The 23,708-nt window shown below is 40.6% G+C and overlaps 1 protein-coding gene across 11 annotated transcripts in view; it reads left to right on the forward strand.

Annotated features, from left to right (window-relative positions):
- Window positions 1-23,393, forward strand: part of ACYP2 (acylphosphatase 2) — a 44,670-nt gene extending 21,277 nt beyond the window's left edge. For 10 of the 11 annotated variants that reach the window (XM_084514145.1, XM_084514144.1, XM_084514139.1 and 7 more), the window contains one exon: window positions 22,477-23,393. In XM_084514145.1, the coding sequence (XP_084370271.1) occupies window positions 22,477-22,591 (115 nt within the window). In that variant the 3' untranslated portion in view covers window positions 22,592-23,393. Of the gene's footprint in view, window positions 1-16,444; window positions 16,573-22,476 lie in introns of those variants that run through there. The other variant, XM_084514140.1, reaches the window with a different exon arrangement.
- Window positions 23,394-23,708: the final 315 nt, after the last annotated feature.

The raw sequence follows: 23,708 nt of genomic DNA on the forward strand, positions 1-23,708 counted from the left end.
GGCATATTAGTAGTGGTATGCAGCTATAGGTAAAATTCTTCTCAAGGAAATGATATATTGTTTTCTACATGTCCCTGCCTGTTTGGGTCACAGTTAGTATGTCCACGTATCTGAATGAAGGCTCACTTGCACATACTTCAATGTTTAATATGCTTTCTAATTGCATCTTGGGCAATTGCATCAGTTGCTGAATTCCTCAAAGATTCGGGCAGAATAAACTGCCCTATGACTTTATATTTTTTAATAATTATCAGTACCCTGCTTTAACTAACTTTTTAAGGTTTTTCTGTTTTCATTAAAAAAAAAAAAAAATGCAAGCTCTGAAGTATCAAAGCTGACTGCTGTTCCAAATGATTTAGAGATCTGGTATATTGTTTAGACATCGGTTGAAAGAAGTGATAGAATATAGTCAATGTGACAGTAAAAACATAAAATGAGTATCATGTCCAATTAAATTGGTTTTTCATTTACCTTATATCGCCTCTGGTGTGAGCAACCAAAATGTGTAGCTGTACCTGGCTTTGTGGTTCTTTTGTCATGGTAGTGAATTGTGTCTGGGTGATCACTGCTGCCTGAGTAAGCAGGGGGAGTAATACATGTGGGGCTTTCTCCTGTTTCCACTTCTTTGCTCCTTGGCAAAATCACCAAGGCAGAGCATTTCATGCCCTGATGCTCAAAGTAGAACCAGGGTATTCTTGGAAATGAAGCAATGCATAATCCAAACTCCCAATGGAGCTTTGACAGACCTGTCCAGTCTCACACTGTTTTTCATTCATGGAATTGTCTGGAGAAAATAAAAGGGGGTTGGGCATGGAAACTGCTTCTAATGGCTGAGATTGTGACAGCATCCTTCGGCTGCTGCATTGACTCGCTGGTCAGTCTTGAACCCAAGAGATCCTGCCTTGTCAGCCTGGGTGTCAGCCTCTCCATGGGTAGTGAAGGTGCTGCCTGGCTCTTCTGCCTGCCCATGTGCTGGCACAGAGGCTTCCAGTCCTCCATTTGTGGCAGTATCTCTTGAGAGGCAGCACTGGAAAAGTGTGTGAAGGGCAAGATACCGCCTGCTGCCAAAAGACAGGACACTGTGTGTTCATGTAATAAACCTTAATAGCAATCTGTAACATAGCTTCAGGTAGCCTGTTCACAAATTATTTAAGAATTCTAAGTATGCAGGGACTTCAATTTCTATTTCGTGAAATTAATTGCAGATGAGGAGTGACATGGACCTGAAATTCTTAAAGAAATTAACTCTAGCTCATTAATTAATGCTTTTTTTTTTTTTTTTTTAAACAAGGTCAGAAAATTGCTTTTGCTCGCAGTGGAGGTGCTGCAAGGTTAAGGCGGATACACTCTGTGAATGAAAAGATGCAATAAATATCAAGTTCAAAGCAGAATGCAGTTTCAGTTGAGTGGCAGCAGCTGCTTTCATTATCGTGCATTATACTGAAGAGCTATCAGAATTGCTCTAGGTACATTATTAACTAGAAAGCCAAACTAGATCCATATTGCAAAGAACAAACTTCAAGGTATGACATGAGTGGAACAGAGTGCATGGGAAGATCAGGCCCAGTCAGCATGGGTTTATGAAAGGCAGGTCCTGCTTGACGAACCTGATCTCCTTCTATGCCAAAGTGACGCACTTGGTGGATGAGGGAAAGGCTGTGGATGTGGTCTACCTTGACTTCAGCAAGGCTTTTGACACCGTTTCCCACAGCATTCTCCTCAAGAAACTGGCTGCTCTTGGCTTGGACTGGCGTAGGCTTTGTTGGGTTAGAAACTGGCTGGATAGCCGGGCCCAAAGAGTTGTGGTGAATGCAGTCAAATCCAGCTGGAGGCCAGTCACTAGTGGCATCCCCCAGGGCTCAGTACTGGGGCCGGTCCTCTTCAATATCTTCATCGATGATCTGGATGAGGGGATCGAGTGCACCCTCAGTAAGTTTGCAGATGACACCAAGTTAGGTGCGTGTGTCGATCTGCTCGAGGGTAGGAGGGCTCTGCAGGAGGATCTGGACAGGCTGGACCGATGGGCTGAGGCCAACTGTATGAAGTTCAACGAGGCCAAGTGCCGGGTCCTGCACCTGGGGCACAACAACCCCAAGCAGAGCTACAGGCTGGGAGAGGAGTGGTTGGAGAGCTGCCTGGCAGAGAAGGACCTGGGAGTGATGGTGAATAGTCGGCTGAATATGAGCCAGCAGTGTGCTCAGGTGGCCAAGAAGGCCAACGGCATCCTGGCTTGCATAAGAAGCAGTGTGGCCAGCAGGGCTAGGGAAGCAATTGTCCCCCTGTACTTGGCTCTGGTGAGGCCGCACCTCGAGTACTGTGTTCAGTTTTGGGCCCCTCGCTACAAGAAGGACATCGAGGTGCTCGAGAGAGTCCAGAGAAGGGCGACAAAGCTGGTGGGGGGTCTGGAGAACAAGTCCTACAAGGAGCAGCTGAGGGAGCTGGGCTTGTTCATCCTGGAGAAAAGGAGGCTCAGGGGTGACCTTATTGCTCTCTACAGGTACCTTAAAGGAGGCTGTAGCGAGGTGGGGGTTGGTCTGTTCTCCCACGTGCCTGGTGACAGGACGAGGGGGAATGGGCTAAAGTTGTGCCAGGGGAGGTTTAGGTTGGATGTTAGGAAGAATTTCTTTACTGAGAGGGTTGTGAGGCATTGGAACGGGCTGCCCAAGGAAGTGGTGGAGTCACCATCCCTGAAGGTCTTTAAAAGACGTTTAGATGTAGAGGTTAGGGATATGGTTTAGTGGGGACTGTTAGCGTTAGGTGAGAGGTTGGACTCGATGATCTTGAGGTCTCTTCCAATCTAGAATTTCTGTGATTCTGTGAAAGTGTGAAGGGATAACAATACGTTTTGTGGTTAGCTTTCCAGTTTAATTTTATTTTCAAGATAGAATATTTTAGCTTTTTGAGTTCTTCCCAAATAAATTAATTCTAGACATGTGTAGGAGCATAATATTATAATTATATAATATTATTTAATATTTTATGCATACAAGGGATTGAAGTGTAAATATGGCCTCATGGCTAACAATGGGTATTATTAAGTTTCCATTGGTCTATGTGGGAGAACAGCATACAGGAAATCAGCAGGAAACAGCTAAAAGATACTTCATCACAATTTATAGTGGTTCTCAAAATTACATTTTATTAAGAAAAGTTCTTTTATTAAGAAGAGGTTACACATAGACATGTTCATATAGCAAGTGTGGGGTGTTGCAGAATTCTCGTCTGCAGCTGATGGCACCATCTGCTCCTCTGTAGGACTGTCCCACAGGATGTTGATGTGTCTCCAGTGGTGCGTCAAGGAGAGGCAGCCAGGAGTGTGGTATCATGGGCTTGTGTCCATGTCCAGCGCTGAGGCTAGCAGAGAAGCAAAAGCACTAACAAGCGAACCTCTGTGTGTTGTGCTACCCCCCTCCTGGGCCTACCCTGTCAGCAGCCCCACTGTGATGTGGCTGTGACATCAGTGGGGCTGGTGCCAGCGGCACAATATGGGAAGGGACTGGGTGTTGACCTTCCTTATCGTGTGGCCATGGAGTCCAGGGATCTCTCCTGTAGAATGTTGACGTGTCATGGGCTTGTGTCCATGTCCAGCGCTGAGGCTAGCAGAGAAGCAAGTACAGGCAACAAGAGAACTGCCCATGTGTAATACCAGGCATCTCCTGGGCCCACTGTGATGTGGCCGTGACATCAGTGGGGTTGGTGCCAGCAGCACAATGTGGGAAGGGACTGGGTGTTGACCTTCCTTAGCAAGTGGCCATGGAGTCCAAGGATCTCTCCTGTAGAATGTTGACGTGTCATGGGCTCGTGTCTGTGTCCAGCGCTGAGGCTAGCAGAGAAGCAAGTACAGGCAACCAGAGAACCGCCCATGTGTAATACCAGGTGTCTCCTGGGCCCACCATGTCACCAGCCCCACTGTGATGTGGCCATGACATCAGTGGGACTGGTGCCAGCGGCACAATATGGGAAGGGACTGAGTGTTGACCTTCCTTATCATGTGGCCATGGAGTCCAGGGATCTCTCCTGTAGAATGTTGACCTGTCTCCAGCGGAGTGCTGGAAGAAGGCCGTAGCCATGGTCTTGCTCTGTCGTTTTCCAGGATTCTATCTGTAATAATAATTAAAAAAAAAAAAACAGCTGGAGGGGAGCGGCTGCCCTTCATTGCCATGGAGGGCCTCTCCTCTCCCTCCTCAGCCCACACTCATCCGGCTGCTCCTCTGCCAGACTGGCTGGACTGGCTTGCTGCGGCCCTTTTATAGCCACCAGGGCTGGCCGCATCACGGGCTCCCCCTGTGACATGGCCACCGCCAACATTCTGTCCCCTGTGACATGGCCATGGCATCACCAGGACCAGTGCCCACTGAGCAGAAGAAGTGCTTAAATAAAATAAAGTAAAATAAAGTAAAATAAAAGTATAACAACAAACAACAGCCACTTGTTATTCTGGGGAGGGAAATTCAGCAGCTGTAAGATCGGTTTGAAGATCAGCAGCTGAGCAAAGTTTAAAAGAGCATCAAAGCCTGCAGGTACTGCCTACCCACTGCCACATTTTAAAGATCTGTGTGGTACTTGCTGCTGAGATTTGTGGGCTTGAAGGCTCAATTGCAGCAGAAAAATGTTTGCTGTCTGGAGGTGATACTTCACACTTTGGGTATGAAAGATGTCCAGTGCCCAACCCTGTGTCCGCAAGTGCCTGACAGTGCTGAGGATGTCTCAGCCAGAGCTGTAGACTTGCATCTTTCTTTCTCTTACGTGAACCAAAGATTTTGCCAGTGGCTGTCCTGTGCTGCACACTCGAGTGGGACTCAAGAACAAAACCCATAAATTATCTTCCATCTGCTTGATTCATTGCAGACTGTTACATCCTCTTTAGAGGATGGCAAGAAGATGGCAAGAGGTAGCAGGCACAAAGCGAAACCCAGGGGGGTTTCCTCTGAACATCAGGAAACGTTTTGGTGCTGTGCACGGGCTGCCCAGAGAGGATATGGTTTAGTGGGGGACTGGTTAGTGTTAGGTCAGAGGTTGGACTCGATGATCTTGAGGTCTCTTCCAACCTAGAAATTCTGTGATTCTGTGGGGAAGATGGAGGCATTTATGTAACATTATATATACGTCTGGCCGCATGTATCCTTGAATATCTTTATGTAGTGTCTTGGTGGGAAGACTTCAGGGACCAGTGATGCTGTCCAGCTGATGCCTTCTTGACTGCTTTACAACTTCGAATTACAAGGCTGAATGCTTGAAATACTCCTGAGGTGCCAATCATGTGGCATTGCAGGGGCCCTGAACCAACCTTACAGGGATGTAAGTGAAACCAGATGCGAGTGCAGGCTAGCTGGGAAGAGAAGTGAGAACTTGATTGTGGCAATTCTAAGCTTAAAAAAAGCTCTTTCTAGCAATACCTGGTATTTTCTTTTACTTCTGAAACTCTCAGTGATAGAATGATTGTGCCGAAGTATTTTCTTAAAGAAGAAACATTTTAGGATTTCAGTTTTAAGTTATTACTGGGTTTTGGTGCCTAATTCATCGCAGAAGCTCAATACCTGTAAACTTTTAAAAGTGGAAATGGCTTGGCTTGGAGATCTTCTGGTGGTTTGTTTATAGCTTATTTCTGTGACTAGAGGTTCCTGGACAGTGTATGATAGGACATGGTCTTCATAGTTAGGCTTAATTTAGGGTTTTGTTCTGAAGAGCTTTATATCAATTGAGGAGTCAACTTTACAGAGTGAATGAGTTGCTGTTCCTGAAGAATGAACTGAACAGGGCAATTACTATTACTTTGTAGTTCACCAGTGTGAAACCATGTTAAAAACTGTGGTGCCAACCATTGCTGTGCTTTCTAACCTATGGAAGGTCACCTGGGGCTATTCCCTGAACACTGGTATCTTAAAACAAGCAAAACTATTGAACATATGCTATTTTAACAAATATTTATCCAATAAGTGGCCAATATAGATCAAGAAATTAATGAAAAATATTTCTTAAAAATTCCTTTTAACAGCTGGAATGAGTTGCTTCCTGTAGCCAGCATCTCTCATGCAACAGTTTCATTATTATCTGAAAGAATTTTGCCATAAGGGAAGTGTTTTGCATTCCTTAGTGAATGTATCCCCTGCCCTAAAGAACAGTAAATAATCAGTAATTGTTTGGGACTTGGAACTTTCTTAAACAGAACTGATTTTACAAGCATATCAATAAAGAAAGCATTTTGAAGGTTAGCTACTGACATTGAACAGAGATTTAGGTGTTCTTTATCAGTTTTGCAGAAGAATCCCTAGGTTGAAGAGCATGCTGTCTATGTACTTCTTTGTTTCTTTCACTTCTCATGTTAATCTGTTCTGCCTTTGCCTATAGGTTTACAAACATGGCAGGTTGTGCCCATTTCCCATAAGGAAACTGTAGGTAGGGTTGAAGCTAATGCCCTATCATACTCACCCTAGGAACCCAGACGCATGAGCTCCAATTTATGTGTGTGGGTATCTCCAAGTGATGGCTTGTTCATCTACACCTGTCACTTGATCATCCATCACACACTGGAGATGTTCTTTTTCAGGCTTTACCCAGATGTGAGGTTTTACTGTGCATCTTTTTTTTCTTGCATCTGCAAACTACCCAGCAACAAGGTAACCTCATCAAGAGGTTTAAGGTGGCTTCCTTATTCTCTGTAGACCTCTGTGCCATTCTTCATATAGATTGAAGCCATTTTAAGTACAACTGTCACAACCAGAGGTTGTGAATGCTGATGTGCTGCAGAGTGCTGCTGTCTTTAATTTTAATGTTCTTCTGTCTTTAATTTTGCATATATAGCCACATGATTAGTGTTCTATCTTTGCCACATTCAACTCTGCTTAAAACAACTTCATGGATAAGGTGTCCAGCCAGGTTTATCATAATTGTGTTGCTGGTTTATTTAAATGTTAAAGCTATAGCCATGTGACCGTGTCAGTCCTGTGTGCTTGTAGTAAACCTAACTGTATTAAAACTATACATAGGGATCAACGTCTCAACTGTTTACACGTAGTTTTCTGTTCTGGTAATCTGTTCACTTTAGAGTTCACAGAATCACAGAATTTCTAGGTTGGAAGAGACCTCAAGATCATCGAGTCCAACCTCTGACCTAACACTAACAGTCCTCCGCTAAACCATATCCCTAAGCTCTACATCTAAACGTCTTTTGAAGACTTCCAGGGATGGTGACTCCACCACTTCCCTGGGCAGCCCATTCCAATGTCTAACAACCCTTTCGGTAAAGAAGTTCTTCCTAAGATCCAACCTAAAACTCCCCTGGCGCAACTTTAGCCCCTAAAGTTGCTGTGTACAGGAGATGTACCATGAGGGCACTCCACGGGGCAGCCATCGCCCCGCACGCAGGCACCAGCTGGGGGAGATTCCCCCTGGGCTGAGCTGTGCCCCTCATGGAGCGTCTTGGGGGATGCTCTGGGTGCAGGCAGCGAGCAGGGGAAGGAGCAGGACAGGGGACAAGAGGGAGCACGGGGTCATGCTGCCCGCAGCTGGGCAGGAGGAGGGGCCCAATGCACGGCACCGAGGGCTGGGCTGTGGCTCTCACCCAGGGAGGGTCTGTTGGGTCCGTCCCACGTCTCTGAGCCCTGCGGCGTGCAGACCCACGGCTCTTCCCCGTGCTCCAGGCGATACAAGAGGTCGGGTTTGGGGCCTGCATACCCCAGCGAGGCGAGGAGCTCTCCATGTTGCATTTTTCCCCACTGTAACTTTTCTTAATCCCTGAAGTAAAGGTTCTGAATGTATACCAAAAGAAAAGAAAGAAACTCCATGATCTTCCACCAAGTGCTCTGTTGCTGCAGGGTTTTGTCTGTTTACTTGTTGGTATTTGCAGGTCATACCAGTGGTGTTTCAATTGTGTATCTGGGAAAAACGTACATTTTTCAGATAAAATCAATGTTGTTCTGCATTTTGTGAAAGGTAGGAAACCTCATTCCTTTATTCAGTTCTTGGATGTCGTCTAACCTTTCAGATATATCAGTGCTGTTGGTTTTGGAGAGTATCAACTCGAGCAATTTGGATCTTTCTCTGTGCCCAGACAGTGAAGGACTGGTAGGTACAGCAATCTAATCTAGCTTTCAACTCCTGGAGAGGAGTCTGAGGGTTTCTCAACTGTCAATTATAATTTGCTTAGTTGGGCAGTGTTTAGTTTTGTCTTTATCATTTTACTGTTGCTGGAAGAAGAAAGCAAAGCAGATGTTAAATACTCTAATTAAATCAAACCCTTTTGAATCTTAGCTGTGATCACATTGCTTATTATCTGGGTAAAAGGGTGTTGCCTCTTGAAGTTCACATTGGATTTTTGCTTAAGATACTAAATCTGGTTTTCATAACATAATGTGCTTAATCTTTGAAACAACTATACTGAGATGTGCTTACCATCTTTGGGGTACACTTGTGAAGGATTGGACTCTTAGGTTAAAAATTTAAGTGATCCTGAAAAGAAAACTCTTTAAGTGTCCGGTCAACTTTTACAGGCCTCCACTGAACTGATCACTAACTTACTTTGTAAATGAAGCAGTGTTAGCAGTTGAAATAAGAAATGGACCATTTTCTATTTGTGGATTTGGCATCTTTGTCTTCCAGTATTGGAAAGTGAAGTCAGGAATAAGTGTCCAACAATTAAAACAAAAACTGAGGTGGATATGTTTATTTTAAAGCTGCAGTGCTGGGTATTTATCTAGTTTTGGGGAAAAATTAAGAAAGCATAGCAGCACTTCTGTGTTTATTGCATCAATATATAGACGAATAAGCAAAATCACATAAAAGAATGAAGTGTTGTTTCTCCTATCATTAAAGGAGAGTGGAAAAACAGAATGATTCATATTGTGTAGTAGTAAAGGATCTGTCAATTCTTGCATTCTAAACTCTTGCTTTCCGTTGTTTATAAGTAAACCAAAAAATATGTAGGCGAGACTAACATCCTGTATCAAGCTGAAAGCCAAAACGGATGTACTGTTTTAATTAAATAGTAATCTTGCTTTTGTATTATGAGAGACAAAGTTGCTCTCTAATAGCAGGGTGGAAGTAGTCTTTGCTTGCAGGCACCTTGTTGGTAATAATTCTTGTAGCTCTTAGACTTGAGATGACATATTTGTCATGTAACAAAAGAGCAGTCTAGCCAAGTTCAATGTGGGAGCTTTTAACTAACACAGTGGTTTTGTTGTTCCTGGTGGTGTATACACACTGAGAAGTTTGTAGAAGTGCGGAAGACCTAGGCATATGTTTTCCTTTAATTTTAATGAAAGTTCTGTGGCTAAATTCCATGCATTGCAATGAAAACTGAGTCCATAACTGTGTATGGGATTGCTTAAGGCGTGTCATATGTTCAATTCCTAGAATCAGAATCAGTGTTACAAGTATTTACTGTCTAATGAGCTGCTAGCAGAAGTCCTTGGTGACTGGACTTGTACATCTGTTTACTTCCAAGTACCAGGATTTCCAGTCTCCTGGATTTGTTTGGTGTTGCTGCATAATTTAACATGTGGTTTGGTGTGTGTACCCAAGAGGAAGTGTGAGCTGGTGGTTGAGATAGCATTGGTATTCAAGAGTTTGAAGTATGTTTTGTCTGACCCTGATCCTCTAGGAACGCTAGTCTTCTGAGCTGGAAATCGACATGCATTTGAGAATATCTATTCATGTATCCAGAAGTCTCACAGTGAGGATCTAGCTCTTATCTTTTTACATCACCTGTAGTGAGGGTTTTGTGCAATGTGGTATACAGTACTAGCAGGTGTTACTTCAGACATCTTTGAATATATGCTTTCTAATGAAAATTTGCATATAATACTAAGCTTATAACTTAACCAGGAAAATGATTTGGTATGATGTCAGAAATATAGCTGTTATTTTGGACTGCCTGTATTTCTGCGATACATTGTACAAAAATGGTGAATGTCTGCTTGTTGGGACTATAAAGGATGAAATTCTGATTCTGTCATTGGAAAGCCTTCCACTGATTTCCGCTGGATGGGAATTTCACACAACTGGGCTTCTCTCCTATGGAGGGTGCTCCGTCAGGGTAGACTGCCCTCACTGAAAGCAGCGCTGCTCCCAAAAGCGGGGGCAAGCAAGAAGACAGAAGTATGCTGTCTATGCTAGATGCAAAGGACTTCTAGAGATGGACATATTCGTAAATTACATGTATTGGTGGCGGGTCTGCAACTTTGAGGGTCAGGAAGAAGCTGTGAAGTTGAATTCTTTGTCTAAGACTTGCTTCTTCCACTGTAATTCACTGTTTGTATGACTGATTAGCCAGGTCTGAGTTACCACAAACTACATTTTATGCAGAAAATGTGGGCTTTGTATGGTTAAAGGACTTGTATTTTCTGTTTATGCCTTCTGTTTTCACCAATCTTACCAGTGAATAAGATGGGAAGCAAAGCAAGGTGACCAACTAAGGTGGTTAAACACTGCCTTGAAAGTGGCTTTCTCGACTTCTGCCCAAGATTTCCCCCATGGTCTTGGTCAAGACCAGGCTTTTCATAGCGATGTCTGTTTTGTGTACTAGTGCTCAGTTTGAGACCCTGGAAAGTGACTTGCAGAAGTGATGTGCACTCAGCTCCTTCCTGGTCTTTTACTCACCATGATGAATTCTGTCATGTAATCATAAGTTTTCTTAAAAATAAATCAGGCTGCTCGTATCACAACGGGCACTCCAATTCCTGGAGGATTTTAGTGGCTTTATCTGTAGCCATGTCTGTGGTCCAGCCACCCTTTTCATTTGATGTGTATTATATCCCAAATTTTGTTGCAGCTGTTGTAATTTGAATATCTTACTTATGCAACTTATATGAACTGTTTGGACTGTTTCCTCTGGAAAATGAGGAAGCTGGAGCATACTCTTGTTTTTGTAAAAATGCATGGTGACCTGACTTGTTCTGACACTAATTTTCTGAAATTATTATTTTAGAACAGCTCCTCCAGAATCAAACACTGCAAGTGTTTGTAAGTTTTCATGATGCTTGCTCCTAAATTGTTTGGTTATTTTGCTTCCAAGGTCTTGGTGTTGCAAAAAAAAGGAAGGAATGTATTTTATTCTCTGTGTACTTATAAATGTCCAAACGGATTGTTATGAGCAATTTTTTAATAAAAAGCACGTAAGTATCATGAGAGGTCTTGTTCTAGGAAACATGCCAGTCTTGAATGCCTATACTTGAGCTATCTGCCTGTGGAAATCTTTGTCACTGGAAGCACCAAGTAACTCTAAGTTATTTTGAAATGTGTTCCTTAAAATTAGTTATTTAAAAGTTAGTTAAAATAATTGATTTTTTTTTTCCCTTTAAGGAACTAGTAACTCCAGACTTCAGTCCTGAATCCCATCCTAATATGCATGTTAACACAGTTGCAAGTCAGGAATTACATAGGTAATAAGGAAAGGGTTAAAACTTGCACAAAGGCAATCGCCATCATACTGTGACCATCACAGAAAATTCTCTAAGTCAGGAAATACATAATGCAGCTGGGCATCAGTGAGTACACCAACGAATGATCTCACTTCATTAATGCTGTTGGAAGGCCCCGTAGATTGCTTCAAGCTTTGGAATGGAGAAAACTTGTTTCAAAATGATGAGTCATGACTAGCCCATCAACTTTCAGTACTCACCCTTTCTTGCATTAATGAACCAGTGGCAATTGGTTCTGAAACATAGGTTAAGTCAAGCATAATATTAATTAAATTTGTACATAAATTTCAATAAAAGTTGGCTCTTAATGAAATCTCTGGGGTTTTCAAGCATTTTGTAATTCTTAAATCAGGATACAAGTCCTAAGTAGTCCCTGTAGCAGTCTACAGTATGAAAGTGATAGGAAACAGATCAGCCTGTTTCAGTGGTCAGGCAGAATAAAATCAAAATGGGGGAACGGAAAGAAATGGCATAGATTACAGAAAACAAATGAGATGTTTAATACTTCTTGACAGCGCCTGAAGCTTAAGGGAAAGATGAAAAAATAGAAAGATTTGAGTTTTGGAACATATCTGTACTTTGCCAGTAATTCTGTTCTTACCAGGTACTTAACAATTATCAAAATGTGTGTGTTAAGAAATTGTTGTTACTCTTACCCTGCTGTTATACTCCTCTTTTGCGACACAGCAATAGTGGCATTGCCTGAGCTATCAAAGATTTTTGTTCAATGGAGTATGCTTAATTACATACTTAATAAAATATGAGCTGATTTTTATTTAACTCTTACCACTTACTGAACTGTCTTAGTGTTTTCTGGGCATGTTATTCCAAAACACCTTTTTTTCAGATTGCCTCCTGATGCACCTTTCATCACCCTACAACATGTGAAGCCTAATGGATGAAATTGAGACTTGATGGCACAAGACAAAATGCTTGTTAGTAGTTAACAATACCTACTTATAAGGAGTACTTCAAAAATAGTATGGGCCTATCAACTTCCAAAAATGATTTTTTTTTTTTTTTAATTAGATGTTATTTTTATGTAGTCATAGATCTTTAAGTTTTGTGAAAACAGATCAAGCTTATTTCACTGCCTTCACTGGAAGTGTCACTGTTGCATTGAGTAGAATTTTGCTTTTCTTATAGTTCTTGAAATCTGATTCTTTTTTTCTTTTCTTTTTCTTAAGTACCTAAAAAAAAAAAAAAAAAAAAAAAAAAAAGTACTTCTAAAGGGCAGATCTTAATGAGACAGCAGGAAGATGTCCAAAACAAATGGAAGCTTAGAAGCTCAGGGAGAAAGACCAAGCCTATTACCTCTATGATGAACACTTACTAAATCTGCTGTTTTGGTTTTCTAAGTGGTGGCTGAGAGGGTGATAGGTCAGGATTTCACGTCTGGCTTTATCTTTTAAGGTTTTATTTCTGGGAAAATAAAAAGTAAAAAAATCTCCTACTTGATTTTATCTCTTTTGCAAATAAAACAGTTTTTTTTTTTTTTTTTAAAGCAAATAGTCCAAGAAGCAGATTTATTTAATAAAAAAAAATAAGTACTACAGCACATGAAACATTGAATCACAAAGAATGTGAATTAGATTGTAATTGAATAAATATTAAAAAATTTGCTTTATTTTTTGAAACAAAAACATTGAACCAAAACATGTTCATGCTTTGATAGCTTTTTTTAATAGGTTGGAGCTTTGATATTAAATGTGTTTATTCACACTGAATATATTCATAACGACAGTTTATAGATTGAAGGAATGGACTTAGCCATAGGCATGACTGCAGACTGCAGCACTGCTGCATCTCACATGAATAGTCTTTATTTTTTTTTTTTTTTACAGAAACAACAAATAACACATGGAGAAATTTTAATTTATGGTAACTAATCAATTGAAAAGGTGATTTTAATTATTAATTACAGGGGATATTATTTATACACCTACCTTGTACACCGCTACACAACCACTACATCCTTTGTAAAACTACATTCTTTGTAAACATACTGTGCTGGGTTCACCTCAAGAACAGGTTCTGGTGTGCTGGAAACAACAAATAGCTCTTGTGGAATAAAGAATGCAATACTTATAATGTATCCTTATGTTAATCTCTTACATCCTCCTTATTTTAGCTGTGTTGATAATTCAGGATGCTGTAATTTTTTTTTTGCAATTAAGTCCTGGCAAAGCCCAAGCTTAAACTTCCACACGTAAAATTGAAGCAGTTTGTTGGCTACCATGGTCCACTTGGTGCTTTTTTGAACAGCTGTGCTCTCAAATGGAGTATTGATTATTATAGTAAATTTCTGTTGGTTTACCTCATATGCTAAAATACCTGCTATTTTATATCACAGTTGCTTTTAAAGCTTTTTGAGGTTGTGGGTTGAAAGATGGATGTAACTATTTCCTTGAAAGTGTGCAACTTAAACTACACTACGCAACCTAATTTAGTAAAGGTGGGGCGGGGAGGAGCTGAGCTAGCTGAATATTTGTTAAGAATGTTTCAAAACACTAAGCTATAGAAAAATGGAAAATAAAATTCTGAGTTGTTACATACTTTCTGCCAACGGGCATCCACTTACATGGGAGTTAAGATATATGTTGCTGTTGTCTTTAAAATAAATGTAGTTTGTAAGTCCCAGCATACATTCATCAGTTGAGCTAATAGTAATAAAATGTATCTGAGATGCCAAAATAGCCAAAGTAAATATTTCAGCTTAAAATTGGTTTGGCTGAGATTTTTTTTAATGTGTGGGATGGGTTTTGTTTTCACTGCTAAAAAAAAAAAATAATAAAAAATGGGCAGGCAAATGTTTTGTGCATCTGAAAGCAATTGTACATGCACTTCAGCATGAGGAACAGCTGGATATCCCACTGCCTAATCTGTGCTCACATGTGTGGATGCTTATATAAGGTACTTTGATAGAAACAGTCACTCGTGCATGTTCTGAAGTGAGCTGACCCTTTATCTCCTGAAGCATTCAAACAGTGGTATCTTGGGAAGGGGAAATGTGTTGCAGTAACTGCAACACTGGAAGTGTTAGATATTCTGACATGGACTTGCTTTGCGCTCTATAATGCGAAGCTTTAAAAATGGTGATACTTTCATTTTAAGATCTCCATTTTTTAAATAGTTAAAATAATTCCAGTTAAAGCAGTTGGACAGTTTGCATCTTCTGAGTATCTTTTTGTAGCTATCTATCTTGACTTTTGAGGAAAACAGCCTGAATCCCAGTCATGCTTGAAGGAAATCACTGTCTTTTGGTCTGGCATTATTTTTAGTTCTTGCATAATAACTTAATCATATTTTCTGTGTGAATTGTATCTTCTCTGCAGCTCTCAGATCAGTAAGCATGGTAATGTGGGAGTTAATCTTCACGGTTTGTATGTCTTCCTCCCTTGCTGAACCCCATTACAAAACAGCAGAAAAGTGTAGTCTTTGGAATTTAGGACTGCATTTGTCATCTGCACAATTTGCAGCCGCATTTGAATGCTTTTCTGGACTGTGGGTGCATGTGGGTTTGATCTGAACTCAGACTGTATGTCTAACTGAGGTCTTTACTCTAAGGGCTCTCTTCTTTTTACCAGGCTGGATAACGAAATGGATTTTTAAGTGATACTGCTGATTTGTCCAGTGTGATGTGTAATTATGGTCTGCTAACAGGGTTGCTTTGAAATGCCTAAGGTTAGCATCTAATCAATTTTTTAAGTTAAAAAATTGATGATCAGAGGCAATGATATTTTTATTTCTTGCTCAACTATAACACAGCTATTGGCTTTAAATACAGCTTATGTGGATGATGGATACTAACCGGTTGTCAAGTGTCAGAGAAGTAGGTTTTCTTAAGAAGCCTGAATTGGTATGCTAACAGCCAAGGTTCCTCAGTTAAACTTCTTGTGGTCTTTCATGTAATATATGGGGTATCAGAAATCATTTTTGATTGCGTTCTATGTGGTAGAGTGGTGTTAGCTGAAATTGTACTCGGTTTGTGTTGTGAGCCAAACCTTTACCCTGCAGGATGCAGACATATTACAAGGAAAAATAATAGACCTTTCTGCTTCATAGAGCTCTCTGGTACGTTTATTGCTTTGGGAATATAAGACATGAGTTTAACAGGATGTTCTCTTTTGTCCTGTGCTTTCTATAGATCAGCATGACATAAAACCTATTTTGAGTTACTGAAATGGCTAACTTGGTTTTATTTTTCATTTCTTTACTCTTCTTCATTGGAACAAATGTCTGTGATACTGCATATCTTTTTTTGAGAAGCCAAATGTGATTTGTCAACTTCATTTGAATGAAGAGATATTCTGATAATTTTTATGAAAATGCACATATGATTGCATGCCTGTAAATAACTAAATTATACGTCAAGTTTACCAAAATAATTAATAAGAAAATCCACATCAGATCTCTTGTGTAGCACATCAGAAAATCTTCAGATTTGGTTTCATTTATTTGGGGGATCATTCGCCTCTTTAAGATGTAGACATTTAATGTAGATCAGATATGAATAACAAAGTAAATTTCAGATTCATTTAGCGTGGAAAATATGTTCAAGATCTTCAAATCTCAAATTTGAAATACAAAAGGTTGAATTCTGTGCTAGTGCAAGCTAGTAGTGATCTTTTACATAAAAAGAAAATCTTCCCTGATAACACATACAGTTTGCAACTAACATCAACATTCAAGCTACTTTTCTCAGTTTAATGAATAGAAATGAGACACCAAAATATATGTATTTGAAACTTACTCAACATTGTCACACCTAATTTGTACCTTTGGTCTCTCAGTTTCTGCTAATTTGTCCTTGCTGTTGATATTATTTTCAAGTAGTATCCTGAAGAAACTTGTACAATGTACTCTCTAGAGAAATGCTAGCCTTGAGTACAGCAGGGTTTGTCAGAAAAGGAAGAAATACAAACAAATTAATAACCTTCATTTGTCAGCTGTGCTTATAAATACAAATTATACAAATTCAGACCCTAGTTTTGATTAAATATTTTTTTCTCCCCTTTCTAAAACAGCTGTGGACTTGACCCACTGGATATTTTAAGAACTGGCTGTTGTGATTTATGGAGCAGCTAGCAAGCAGGCAGAAGCAGCGCAGTCTTCCCCATGCCTACAGGCTCAGTTCTATTCTGGGGCACCACACCTACGCCTGAGCAGGTTGCTTGATTTCTGGCCCACGCACTTGTTGGCCTGTATCCTTAGACTGCTGGTGTTTTTCCTTGCTTCCTTTAATGCACTGAAGTAACCTGTCTCTTGGTTTTGATTCGTTGGTGGACTGTGGTGGGGTTATCCTAGTACAAGTGTTAAAATTTCTCTCCCTTGCACTCTGTCTTGTTCTGCCTCTGCTAATTCCCCCTTCTTGCAGATATGGGTATGCAAAAGGTGTGAATGTGCAGCTACGTGCACACCTTTGATCCTGCCCGCAGTATTTCTGGTGTTTTGTCAAGCAATAAGCACAAGAGTTTAAAAATCTCTTGCTGCTATTTCCCTGAGGGGAGTGCAGCAGTTTCCATGGCAGCAGAGGCCCCCTTTAGTACAGCTCCACAAGCAGCCACATTTCAGGTCAGGCAGCTTCAGGTTTTACCCCAAGCTAGAGCCTACATTCAAGAATTAAGAAAAAATAAAATAAATACAAGGAGCAGAGGAAGAAGATTGGTAGGAGAAATTTGACTAAGTTTTGATTGAATCCTCTTGACTTTATCCTGCACCAAAATGTTTGCAAGTCTTCCCTGGATTTTTCTGGGGACCCTTTGCACATTCCCTGGCTTCAGAATGTTTTCTCTATTTTCTCTACCTTACCTGCTTTTGCTAAACTTAATGCTAAATGTGGTGTTTTTTTTTTCTTAGGCCATACAATTCAAATAACATCGGACAGCAGTGTTTTCAAACACTTGTTACTAAGGTTTTTGTTACCTTCCTGTTACATTCTTTCACATGAACACTTAACTTTATAAATTGTTTCCACATTCCTCTCTTACTGTTAGGGCCATGCAACATGAACAGAGGTGGAGGGGTAGTGGAATGGCTCTGCAGTAACTTATGAGCTGTAATATGCCTCTACTATAAAGGCTGCAAGAAGCTTCAGCTTTATGTGAATTTAAGGTGTATAAAACAAAAAGGCTTTAAGTACAATCTTCCTAGTCCTTAAGACTGCAGAGAAAGCCATGGTTTCCAAGCCTAAAGTTCTTTCTAGATGGTGGAAAGCCAGACAGCAATGAAAAAATTGCATATTTCTGTTCTGCAGACACTTAAATATAAGGATTTAGGAAACCGTGACAGTACTGTTTCAGAATACAACAACATTTTGGAGATATTTCATAAATATTTGCAATCCTAGTCTATACACTGTCACAGATGTAAATACAGTCTTCAGAAAGCAACATTCTCTCAAATACTTTATCCCAAACAAAGGGAAATAAATTGTAAACACACCAGTGCCTTTATTCTCTCCCCCTCTAAATACAGCACACATTTCGCTTGTTCTACTGTAAGTAACGCTGGGGTTAAGACAAAGAGAAACAAATATATTCCTAAGCTGTGCCTGGCTCACCAATGTTGATGCTGTAGATCACTTTTCAGGTCTGTTTCTAGCATTGTAGGCTGTAAAATGCTGTAGTCTCAGTTATATGTAGAAAGTCCAACTAGTTTATTCTAAATAAGTCACCGTAGAAGCATCCTATGTGTATTGATGATTTGATACAGTATCTAGCAAAGGAAAAATGTCTTGTTCATTTATGTGCTTGTTTGGTATGCCCACAACTTCCCCAACACTTGATAGATTCTTTCCTTGTAAATGACACGGTACTTATGAAAGATGCTGTAATGTTAGCTCTGGAGAAGTCATGGTTCTTTGAAGCAGATTAAAACCATGCTGTTGAAACAAATCATCCCCAAAATGTGTTTTGGCAAAAGTTTCTCGCCTTATATGTGCCTTAGCCTCAGAGCTGGCCCACAGGAGTGTCATTAGTACAAAGTGTGGTGGCCTTTTCAGGTGTGGAGACTAGGCATTTATATAATGCTGTCATTCTTCTGTGAGTGGTGAGCAGCTGTTATTCCCTAAATGATCAGACATGGACCTGAACCAGAAGCCACGTGGTAAAAACCACATATCCTTAAAAAGCGACGCAGCCAAACCCTTAAACCATTTCCTCTTGGGTCAGAACTCAAGTGTAAGGGTTCATAAGAAACAGCTGATAATTCATCACTTTCATTATTGCAGATTTTCTTTTTTACTTCCCCGCTGTACACCAGCAAAGGATGGCAAGGCTTCTTTCTTGTGCTGCATCCCATCTCGTAGGGAGTGATGAGCTGTGTGCTCTGCCACTTCCCACGCCTGCACCTACTGCATGACTTCCATTTTTCTGTACCAAAGCAGGAAAGATTTTGCTTAGAGCATAGTGCAAACAAAACTATTTCAGAAAATGTTTGGTTTTATAGTATAGATTCTGTTCTCTTAAAAAGTCTTCGGGAAATCCAAGTCAGTCTGCTGGCTGCAGTACTCAAAGTGTGGTGTTTTTCATGTCTGTGCTACCATGACCTTGTATGACGTAGGCAAAGCTCCTTAAATGATACTTCCAGAGAAATACCTGTGGGAGCAGTGCCCTGGGCGAGGGGACACCTGATGGATGGAGCATGCTTGAGCAGGCCCCAGTAGCCCCACGCTGTGCCCGGGGCCGGGTGAAAGGTGTGTGTGTGCTTTCACAGGCGTGCATGGCCGGGCACCATGGCAGAAACGGCCCTTGGGGTGCTGTCTTCCAGCCATGCATTGAAGGAACATTCCTGGTTGCCTCGGCAACAAGCCGGAGTCCCTCGGCAGGGCCGGCTTGAGCACAGAACAGCACGGTTCTGACATGCTTCTGGTGGGCTGAGGGCCCGCACAGCCCTCAGCCCACCATGGGATGGGCAGAGCTGGGCGCAGAACCTTCCGGAAGGGAGCTGGGTGGGCTCCCGGTGGCGGCATGCGTCTGAGCAAGCCAAGCAGTGCTGGGCGCTCTCGAGGCACCGTGAGGAGAAGGCTTGGCAGGGCGGGCGGTATGCGGGTGGTTTCTCGTCCCGCCTCAGGCAGCTACTGCAGAAATGTGCCCGTTAAAATAGCCATTGAAGGGTGAGCTGTGGGCTCGGCTCCTGCCAAACTTCATATTATTTATTTATTTATATACGTATATATATATATATATAAAGGGGTGTCCCCATTTGAGTTGGCCTGCCCCAAATGGGGGGGATGAGTTGTCCTACCCGCTCCCGAGGAGCATCGTGCAGCCACGATCAGGTCGGTGGCTGCTGTACGCGGTGAGGTGCAGCTCCAAATGCCACAAACTGGGTAATGTGCGGTACGTGCTGGGTGGCCTGAAGTTCATGGCGTGTGAGAGAGCTAAGGCTGAGAGAAGTAGTAGGGGGCGCAGAACGTGCTGTTTATTTGGGCCTACTGATACCAATGGCATTTAAAATGGTTCCAAAGATATCTTTAGAGATGCTGGAGATAATATTTTCTCATTTGTAGATAAATGAGGAATGATCTACAGTAACTGTATACTAATTGTAGCAGATACAGATTTCTTGCTTTGTCAGCTGGTACAAAAAAGTGCTTTCTAGTGTTAAGTGTATGGTCTGTCTTGTGCAAATATGAGGAAAGATGGATGAAGAACTGAGCCCCTACAGCCATGCAAATCTGAGGTAGGGAACAGCTCTGACTTTCTTCCCTACTTCCCGCATGAACTAAAGTTACATAAATGTGTCATATTAGGTTTTAGTGGAGGTGAATTGTTTTATCTGGACTCTTACTGTTCTCACTTTAGTCTTCTCCATGTGAGACTGTGGAGCTGACAATAAAGCTTGCCCTGCATGGAGTTTGTAGTGTTACTTTGTACATGCAGTGGAATTTAAGAATTGGGAGCAGCCAAGGACTCAGTTGACCTTAAGTACAGCTGTGAAGGCTGGCAAGGAAGATGTTTCTGATTTTTGTCCAGGACAAGCTCACCTTAAAATGAGAAGAGGGGTGGCCGTGGGGGTTGTGTTTTCCTGTGGATGTTTCATTAGCCTTCTAAAAATGGTGTACTCAGATTTTTGCTTCAGGTGATTTAGCATTTCAGATGTTTTTCTTTCTGATTTTAGGCCATCCACCTATATTATATACTTATGCTGAACAGGGCCCCTTTCCAATTTCTCATGAGGGAATTTTGGGTCAGTTACTAGGCTTTTTTCCTTCTGTTGAGATACCTGGTCACCCTAGGACTCAAGCACCAAGTGCTATTCTGGTTCACTCATGTATGTCTGTTCCCATGCTACACTCCTTACTGCAAAATTTTGTCTCAAATACACAAGAGGGGATGTTCACAACATGAAGCAAAGAATGCAAGGTGCGAAGATGCATAAACATCTGACAAATGTTTCTTAATTTGAACTGCTGGCATAATTTATAGACTAAATTAAAGGTTGTCACAGGAGGTTGATTTTGAATGTGAGAAGTCAATCTGTGGGTTGTGTCTTCCAGGGAGTCTTTACATATAGAGCCTCCTTTTTAGTGGTCTAATGGGAAGTAGGCTTAAAAGAGCTTTTTGTCTCTGCAAGGCTGTAATCCTTCATGCTTACTGCTAGGGTTATGTTTCAAGGTATATGAAGGCTAACAAATACCTGCATTAAGTGTTAAGAGTGTGTATTTCTTCATAATCAAGAACCTGTGCAGAGAGTTTAAAGAATGAGATTAGTTGTGTAGATGCTCAGTATAGGCTTGGTGCCATCCGTGCTAGTTCTAAGAATAATAAACCACTTGTTTCTTGTAGTCATCTAAGATATCTCATGTCTTTTATACAATTTTTGATAATGCAACAAAAAAAAATCTTGTCAAATACAGGGTCTTGAACAAGGTACGTTTTGATCTCCCTATTTTTATTTATTGTCTTAAGCAGCTTGAGTGCACAGTTCTAATAAAGACGCTTAGGTGCAAGATGGCTGCATTTTATAATCTTCTGTGTGATTTTGCAAGGGATGAATTAACTTTAAAACAACTTCAATGCTCTTCAAATGAGAATTTAAATGAATAGTAATATTTTAATTGCAGTTACATGCCTACAATTTATGTATCACTGAAGTTATAAAAAGTATTGTGTGGAAATACACTGAAGTGTTATAGGCTAGAGTATTCTTTCTTTTTAGTTTTCAATACCACAAAAAATCCTTAAAGTGCGTTTTGATAAAGAAGCCTGTAAAGAAGCAGATGTCTGCAAATCAAGTGTTAGTGCACCTCCTTTTATCACCAGTGGCTTATTACTAATGTGCCAAAGTTCAAATTGCTGCAGCACAGGAAGATGGCTGGTATGTAGTTAGGAGCAGCCATCATACTGTCAGCTTCTGGACTGTTACCTCCCTGGAATTTATGTTCAATACAGTTTTTTAGTGTGCTGTGGAAGAAAAAAGCAAGAGCCAAATGAATTTGATTGGATCATAATGCAAATGCATGTAAAACTCACTGAATTTTGTACAGGTGTGTTTTTTTTTTTTTCCTCCCCATGTTTCTTATTTCTTTGATATCTCATAATTTAATACTGCTTTTTGTTCTGTAATTTTGGTTTGTTTGCTTTATCCTTTTACTGGGTTTGATAGTGTCATTTTTATTTCAACTTGTTTCTTGTTTTTGTCAGAACAGGGTAAACTGGCTGCTTGAGTTTTTTTTCTTGGTACTTTTAAAATTATTGACGGCTTTGAGGTCCTTGCTACAAGTATAATATTCAATCTGCAAAGCTGATACACCCATTTTAAAGCTATTAATTTGGGCTTAAAAGGGGTCATTACATAAAAAATTTACCAGACAGAAAAAGGCTACAACAGACTTACTTGCTGTTCTATAATATGTTTTGAAATGTTGACACTTAAATGCAAAATTAACTTAAATTAAAGGAGTCTGGGAGGGGAAACAAGGTAACTAAACATTTGGCATAGTTTTCTTATTAAAAGACTGTACTTATGGCTCTTAAAAGGGGAAGCATGATAGGAGAATAAACACTACATGTACAGTTGTTTGCATGCTAACCCTCTCTTATTTTTCTTGCAGGAAATCCTGGCTGACTAAAGTTGGAAGCCCAAGTTCTCGTATAGACAGAACAAATTTTTCTAACGAAAAGGAGATTTCCAAGCTTGACTTCTCAGGATTTAGCACTAGATACTAATAGAAGAAAACATCACTAAGCACAAAACTGGTGTTTCTGCTGCATGATAGTTTCTGTGCGTCCATAAAAGGTCACAAACACTTGGATGCTTTCTGTACTTGAAATAGATGATTGCTGTTCACACAAAGTAAGAATTCTTAGTTGCTGTATTAGGTATTTCACAACATGATTGTCAATGCTTGATATCTAAAGTGTCAATATCTAATTTATTGCATCTTGAAATCTATATAAGTCGCTAAAAGTATCATTGATTATTTCTGTACAGTGATACTTGTTATTACAACCATATGAAACCTAATCTTTACACTGTAAAGGATAAATAAATAATCACTATGTTCTACAGTTCATAACCTCTCCAGAAATTAATAATTCAGAACTGGAACTCTTAGAGAGGTATGATCTATAATACAGAGGTATTAGAATATTACTTGTGATAATTTAAAATAAATGTGCATTGCTTCAAACAAAAATTAACTGCCTGTGGTTTTAACATACTCTAAGGTGATGCAGGTACTTTTTGGAACAGGATGATGAAACGCATTGCCTCTCAACCTCTTTTCCTTGTCTGCCTAAAGCCTAAATCTCTACTGATGAAAAAGGATATTCCATTCTTTTTGCTGTATGATTTTATCGAAATTAACTGAGGATTTCAGTTACTGTCCTTACTGGATGAGTATTTGCTCATCCAGTGAGTTGAATTGGGTACAACAGAGTACACCCCCAGAAGTCATACCAAGTACATAAATGGTCTTGAGAAAATTGAATCATGTGCTTGCAATAAATACTGGATAAGTCTCTGCAATATTGGGGTTTTAGTATTTTTTTTTTCCACAGTTATCAAGGAGTCTGTTAGGGCTGGAACTGACTTACACCTTCAATTTGAAAGTACTTCTGTGTCAGGATTAGTCCATGTAGGAGGACTTCAATAACATCTTCAGTATACCCAAGCAGGCTCCTGTGTGATCTGGCACCAGGTGCGAATGTGCAGTGATGGCGGCTCAAGCTGTAAGTCCCTGTGAGAAGTATATGGACCCGAAGCTCACTCACTGCTTACCTGGCCTTTGGTGGTAGCTGAGCAGGGGCCCAGCCCCCTGCTCTTCTCTGTGGCTCTGTCCTC

Source organism: Aythya ferina (genome assembly GCF_964211825.1).
Source record: "Aythya ferina genome assembly, chromosome: 3".
Taxonomy (NCBI): domain Eukaryota; kingdom Metazoa; phylum Chordata; class Aves; order Anseriformes; family Anatidae; genus Aythya; species Aythya ferina.